Genomic DNA, 7318 nt, shown 5'->3' with positions numbered 1-7318 from the left:
AATCAATTAAATAATTTAAATAGCATTTATGCTGGTAAGGGTTTTGGCCTGTCCCTCGCTATGATTTTTGTTTTTCAGCAGGACTTTTAATTTGCAAAATGATATAAAAATCACATTTGCAGATTGTTCTAAATATAGTCTCATTGTAAACCAGTGTTTTTGGCACAAGTATGCATTTTTTCTATAAAATATAAGTCATTTTCTCGGTGTCCCCTGATTTCATGTCAGCCCTGTTCCCCTCATCAATAATAAACCCTTGTAAAATAAATAAAGTACATTCAAGTGACATCACTTGTAGGAGATTACATCATCTGTTTGCATGTTTCTCTGTATAATGTTTTATTTTTGATGATTTATGAGGCTTGATTGAGAGGGGAACATCATGCAATGTCAGTCCTGTTACCATTTTTAAAATGTTCATTTAAATTATTTAATTATAATATAATCAACATCTACAAGTAAAAAAGTGTACAATATGTAGTTTTGTAAACTTGACTATTAGCTAGAAATGAGCACATTTGTTTGAAATCGTCACACCTGTAGCAGGATTTGTCGTGTGGGTAACAGGGATGACATGGATTAGGGTTGACCCTGTTCTTAAAGATTGTGTAACACTCAAACATTGTAAAGGTGTATTATTGATCTAATGTTGATATCATTCAGTGGCACGAGCTCTAATTAAACTACAGTATAACGCTTGTGTCGGTAACAGGGTTCACCAAAGCACCAAAACATGAGGTAGAAAAATAGTCATAAAATTATAAATTACATAGCCTGAAGCGTCAAAGGTTTTTTATTTTTATTTTATTTTTTAACGTTTATTTTGTAATATTTAAATACATGACCGTTATTTTGTGTGGCGGTGCGTCATTTCCTGTGTGGAGCGATCTCAGTGGTTAAGTTACAGACGGACCGCAGAGAGAACGCTAGTGCTAGTTAACTGTAGTTAGTTGGTTAGTTGGTTAGTGATTCCTCACCATGGCCAGAAGTGAGTCGTATTTCAGGAGATCCAGTGTGTTCTGGATGCTGGTCGTGACGGTTTCTGTCAGTTTTTTCACGGTAAGATGAATTATTGAGTGAAACACTGAGGAGAATTTGACAAACTTGTAAACTAATAATGTTTGATATGACTGTCAGAAAAGCTGTTTGACTTCTGAATGAACTGAGAATATACCTAATATACCACGATGATGAAGAGTAAATAACCAGAAGCTGTCTATTCAGTGAACTTTACCTCAGAGCAAAGTCCGGGCGTTATTCAATATTTGCACTAGGTTCAAAATAACTAACAAATACAGCTAACTAACTAAATAAAACACGATAAAAACATAACATAATGAAAAACATGATTTTAGAAAAGTAAAAAATACAGAGTTATGTTTTTGCAAATAAACTCTTCATATATATACTGTATATATACACAGTGCTGGGGCAATTACTTACTAATTATAGTTTGTACAGTAATTTCTTGGATTACTCATATTAGGTAATATATTCGGACTACTTTTAGATTACTTTTGACCTCAGATATATTCCATTCTACATTATGAAGTGTATTAAACATGACATTATGCCAGGGATTCATGAATGAACTACAGGGGGTTTGTAAACTAATGAAAGGATGGAAGACTTTACAAATGTATTAAAAGCGGTAGAATTTCAGAAAGGAACATTTAAGAGCCACTGTGTCAATTAATAAGTAATCATGTAATCTATGAAAAAGTAACTGTATTCTTATTCTAAGCATTTTAAAATGTAATATAGTGTAATTACAAGTACTCTGTAATCTATAATTACGTATTACATATGTGATCAATCCTTCAGATTTATTCATGTTTTTGAGAGAAATCAGTTTGATGAACGAGGCTCATTGAGTGAGCGTGCGTCAGTATAATACACTGATCTATAACAGAGAATTATATATAGATCTGTGAGTCTCTGAACAGCTGAAACTAAACCACATAACAGAATGATAGTTATACAAAACACCCACACAAACCTCCAGATACACCACGGATGCCTTATGAAATCATGCGGCCCTCAGCTGCCACCGTGATGAATCAGAGATGATTTGGTCTTCTGCTAAACACAGACTGTGATTGTGATGGACCTTTAGAAGCGTTGAGGAAGCGCCTGTCCAGAGGAGCCTAACAGAAGAGATTAGCTTTGCATTATTAACGAGATGGCTTAAATGTACGTTGTATAATGTGCCCTGGGAAATGCATATTAAACATGACTTTATTCCTATTGCATGGGATTATGTTGAGTTTAATATGCTTCAAATCAAATGCAGTCACGAGGCTGAAATAAAAAGACTGAATCATGAACTTGATGACAAACAGAAAATCCTTCAGAGCGTTTAACCCCTGAAAGCATGAAAAACTAATACATTTCTGTAGAGTTTGTGCAGAAAAATATCAAAGTGCATTTAATAGAGTTCCTCTAGCAAATAAAAATGTGTTTAAGAGGTCCTTCATCCCCAGTGCAATTAAAATAATTAATAATGAATCAAGCAGTGTAAGGCATGAACTGTGTTATGTGTGTAATGTGACTAGTTATTGTGATTTTATTTTGCTATGTATGTTATTAATCTTGTTGTGTTGGTGAGCCAAAGACCATTTTAATGTCACATAAGTGGACAAAATAGGTATACTATACTATACTAAAAGGAAAAAAAAAAGTTGTGTATATCCATGTTTAACTTTTGTACTAAAAACGTCTGTGAACATGTAAATTAAGCTTGAAAATGGATTTAAAATACAGTCTGTGGCTAGTTTTTGTCTACTCAGCACTCCGCCCTGTCAGTTTTAAGTAATTTATCATGATGTGGTGATTCAAGGGAAATTGAGAATACGCTCAGATGTGCTGAAGATCAAAGCCTGGATAAAAAGAGAGCGTGTTGAGCGTATTATCTCACGAGTCAGCAGTCTGAGTGGCCATATAAATTACAGACAAGTACAATGATATTTCTTTGTAGACTATATAACAACAACTTGGAAAACAGACAAAACAGAAAAGATAAGCATTATTTGAGAAAAGGGCATGCTAATAATAATAGGCGCAGACCTGTAACGCAACTAGCTTTACCCTGCGCTGACGTAATTTCTGATTTTTGTAAAAAAGGCTAATTGTGTCTGGTTTTGTGACTCGGCTGTAACTGTGGTTCTGCAGTGATTGTGTTTCATTGGTTTCCAGTGGACGGTGTTTTGGCCTCAGGACGTCCCATACAGCAGTCTGGGTCCTCTGGGCGCTCTGGCCAAGCATTTGGTGGACTATCATTATCCTGTGCTGTATTACGGGTGAGTGAGCGCTGTCGTTCACACGCTGACTTCAGAGCTGACGCTGATGATGTTTGCTGTGTCCTTCTGTGTTTCAGATGGTTTCTGACGTGGCTCATCCATCTGTTCGAGGCTCTTTTTGCACTGAAGGTCTGCAGGTAAGACACCTGGTGTTTTTATGATAGTTTACAGTATCAGGGTGTTTCATCTTTTCTACCACATGGTGGCAGTACAGACCAACAGATATGTGTGACTGATCATTCTGTGTGCTGTTGACTTACTCTACTCATGGAATAGCTGAGTTAATTATATAAATGATAGAGGAAGATAAAAGGAATAGTTCAGCCAAAAATTAAAATGTGTTGAAAATGTTCTCATCTGAGATCAGGATGAGTGTTTCTTCATCAGGTTTGTATAAATGTGTCTCTGCATCAGTGTCTCAGCAATGGATGCTCTGCAGTGAATGGGTGCCGTCAGAATGAGTTCTGATGAAGAAACAAACATTTTGGCCGAACAATTTTTTTATATTTTTTTTTTTATGTAAAAGTACACAACTTTGACCCAGATGTTTCTGGCTAATCAGATGCAGGGCTGTGTTGATCAGTGTGTTGGTGTTTGTGTCTGCAGTGATAAAGGCATTGACAGCACATCCACACGTTTGCTGTGGTTCGCTCAGACGTTCCTGTTTGGTTTCGCGTCTCTGGGTCTTCTGCTCAAATACAAGCCGGACGGCCGATCCAAACGCCAGTGACAGAAACCACAGCCTGACACCGAAGCTCGTTTGCCAGCAGGACTCTGATCTTTATATTCCAGAGGATTTATCAACCAGCAGGTTATATTTGAACAGTCACATCCACCTCACTGATTCTGGAACAGCCTTTCAGTTAAGGCTAAATGTCACATCCGAGGCCTTGTTTACATGATCCTGGTTCAGTACTGAAGCTCTATCAGCAGCATTAGTGACATAACGTCTGTCAGCACAGAAAATCACTTCAGCTCGCACCTCAGTGCAGGTGCAGTCGGACACTTACAGTGCAAAATAAGAGCAATTAACATCTAATTATACAAGCTAACCTCAGACTAGTGTGATACAATCACTTACTAACCTCGACTGGTATAGTTACCTTATATCTAATGTCTCACCTCCTGTAATGGCCGTGTAAATCCAGTAAACATGGTAACTTTCACACAAGTGTGCTCAGAGACAGGTTACATACAGAAAAGTCCAGAAATTCATGAGTGATGAATAACTAGAAATGCTTTAGTCCCATGATGATATAGACTAAACTTCCCACTGTACAACAGAATCAGAGAGCCCTTCATGTAAGCTATAATATTTACTCCAGTACACTGAAAAAAATGCTTTTAAACAATCTCCACATTTACAACATGCACAAATAATTACAAAGAAACTAGAAATGCACCGATTGCAATTTCCTAATTTAATTTTTGCAAGTGTGACCTGCCGACTCTGATTTTCTTTCTAAAAACTATAATTGACAGCATATACAAACACTTGAAGCCTTTTTGTATGATGCATTATAAAGATATTCATAATATACATTGTAAAGCATTGTATCTTTTGTATAAATAATTGAAAATTTGAAATGCATTATTATATTTGCAGATACCTTCTAGCATCTGAAATTGGTCGTTTGCATCATTCTTTTTAAAGGTGTAACAATGAGTAGATAATGTGTTATAAATTGTGGTAACAATTATTCATGAGATCATACAATGCATTATAAGTTGCATTAAAAGTCATAATTAATGCATTAATAACACATTTGCAATTAATTATATCAAAAGGCTTTAAGTAAAGTGTGAGTTTTATATGAAAAAATGTACTTCGATGTTCTGTTTTTTTTTTTTTTTTTTTACTGTATGTTCTGCTGTAAGAATGAAGGGGGAAATAAAAAATAAATTATCCAGTTACAGAAAAATTATTAAATTATATTAAAATTAAATTAAATAATTTAAACTCATGCTGAGGCGCTATAGTGAAAACCACTGATTTACATTTATTAGACGATTTTATCCAAAGCGACTTACAAATGAGGAGAACAGAAGCAATCAGAATCAACAAAAGATCAAAGATATCACAAGTCTCAGTTAGCTAAACGCAGTACACGTTACTACACGTAGCAAGGTTTTTTATTTTTATTATATAATCGGTAAAAGAAAACATAGAATAGGAAAAAGAATAGAGAAAGTTAGACAGTCTTACAGTTTACAGCTCAAATACACTTTAAAGGAAGAATTCATGAGCTTTAACATTGTATTTGCTGCTGCTGTAAGCACGAGTCAGGTGATTTTCAGTGCTGATTTTCTGTGATGTTCCTCAAACCCTGTTGATCCTGAACACAGAACATTCCTCTAACAGTGTTTCTCAGCCGCTGCAGGTTTAGAAACACTGCTGTAAGTGCAGTTGGTTATTTTTGGCACAGTAGAGGGTTAGATTCCTAAGAGCTGCAGTGTCTCTGTGTTTCACTGGAGTTTGAGTGATTATGATGTGATTTACAGATCAAGAGGACGCAGAGTTTAGTGCTGCTGAGTGTTTGAATGATGGAAAATAAACTGACTGATTTGACTTGTTTTGTGTCGTCTGTCATTCGATGTACAATCACATCATAAAATACTGTAATACAGATATGAAGCTTCATTTGCAGTTTTGACAGGAACTCATTGATTAAGCTGCGGGTGAATGAATCTGATTCGCCCTTCAGACTGGATTCAAACACAGAGAGAGAGTTTACACACCAGCCATGTGCTTTATTTATAGCTACGGTAGCCAACATACTCATAATTCATAAAGAGAGCTCTTATGTTAGCATATTTATCAGACAATAATCACACAATTTTGATTATGTAAAACCAACAACATTACAGCAGCATCAGAGCGCTGGGTGTCTTAATCACGCTGTACATCATTTTATTTTAAATATAGGAAAATGTAACTTAATTTGGGTTTCCTGCTAGCTAAAGTTCACACATATAAATAAAAATCTGCCTCTAAACCTCTCTTTTCTTTATTCAAAGTTGATCCAGACAAGTACATGGAAACTAAACTTTTCTTTTTGTTTTTATAACTGTATGGCTTTAATGGTTTGATATCTTCTACTGTTTAAAGCTGCAGTCTGTAACTTCTTTTGGTTAGAAATGACCTGAAATCAATATTTTGATCAAGTACATAACCAGCCAGTGTTCAAAACTATCTCCTTACTTTAGCCTGATTCACAACGGTTATCTTATAATGATGTTTTCTAATTTGAGAGGTACGGGTAGGCTTCCGTGGGAAATTGGAGCATGGCACTGCGTCATTACATCACGTCTGTAAACATGAAGAAGTTTTCCTGGCTAGTAGGCTTAGTATCTCATCTGAGGATCCTGCAGATCGTTTATAGCCTTTTCTCACAGCATCTAGAATAATTAAATTTATCAATTTGACGGCTTTATTGTAACGCTTTTTTCCTCAGTTGGTCAGAACAAAAGTGGCTGACTTGTTACTTGTTCAGATGGCAATATACGGTGAAAATTCTGATTTGGGTCATATATTCCAAGACATGCTAGAATCTGTGATTACGAAGTACAGAATTCACACATACTCCTCAAAACATTAGATTCATCCACGCTAAAGCCGTGCCGGAGCACAGCCCACGCAAGGAAGATAATTCCGCAAACAGCTGCAATTCCAGGTTTTCAAACAGAGATGGCGACAAAGAGGCAAAATTTACGGACTGCAGCTTTAATAAAAAAAGAAAGAAATCAGAAAAAATATTCTTGATACACGCTTCAAGTCCCGATCTGAATTACAAGATTCATGAACCCGTTCCGGTTTCATAAGAGCTGCGAAGTTCCTATCTGAACCTGCTCCGAAGTCCGGATCTAAATCAAATGCTTTGCGATACGCGCCAGCGCTTCGAATCATTAACCCGTGTTTTTAAAAAAATCATTACAAGCGATGTCGAAATCCGAAAATTAATGGTGCTCTTGATCTGGTTTTTGCTAGTGAATCACTTGAACTGAATGATCGAAGTCAC

The 7318-nt window shown here is 36.0% G+C and overlaps 1 protein-coding gene across 1 annotated transcript; it reads left to right on the top strand.

The window, feature by feature from the left end:
• Nucleotides 1–869: 869 nt before the first annotated feature.
• LOC306884049 (transmembrane protein 254-like) lies at nt 870–5867 on the top strand. The gene is made up of 4 exons (XM_079439687.1): nt 870–1059; nt 3196–3299; nt 3377–3436; nt 3906–5867. Exons 1-4 carry the CDS (start codon nt 979–981, stop codon nt 4027–4029), a joined length of 369 nt encoding a protein of 122 aa, XP_079295813.1. The 5' UTR covers nt 870–978; the 3' UTR covers nt 4030–5867.
• Nucleotides 5868–7318: the final 1451 nt, after the last annotated feature.

Source organism: Barbus barbus (genome assembly GCF_936440315.1).
Source record: "Barbus barbus genome assembly, chromosome: 18".
In the NCBI taxonomy this organism is placed as follows: Eukaryota; Metazoa; Chordata; class Actinopteri; order Cypriniformes; family Cyprinidae; genus Barbus; species Barbus barbus.
This window is presented reverse-complemented; position numbering and strand designations above follow the sequence as displayed.

What these genes read in the sequence shown, in the direction of transcription:
- LOC306884049 (XM_079439687.1), top strand. Translation starts at nt 979, where the DNA reads ATGGCCAGAAGTGAGTCGTATTTCAGGAGATCCAGTGTGTTCTGGATG. An exon ending in TATCCTGTGCTGTATTACGG is followed by an intron (nt 3,300 to 3,376) that starts GTGAGTGAGCGC and finishes TCTGTGTTTCAG; the next exon opens with ATGGTTTCTGACGTGGCTCA. An exon ending in TTTGCACTGAAGGTCTGCAG is followed by an intron (nt 3,437 to 3,905) that starts GTAAGACACCTG and finishes TTGTGTCTGCAG; the next exon opens with TGATAAAGGCATTGACAGCA.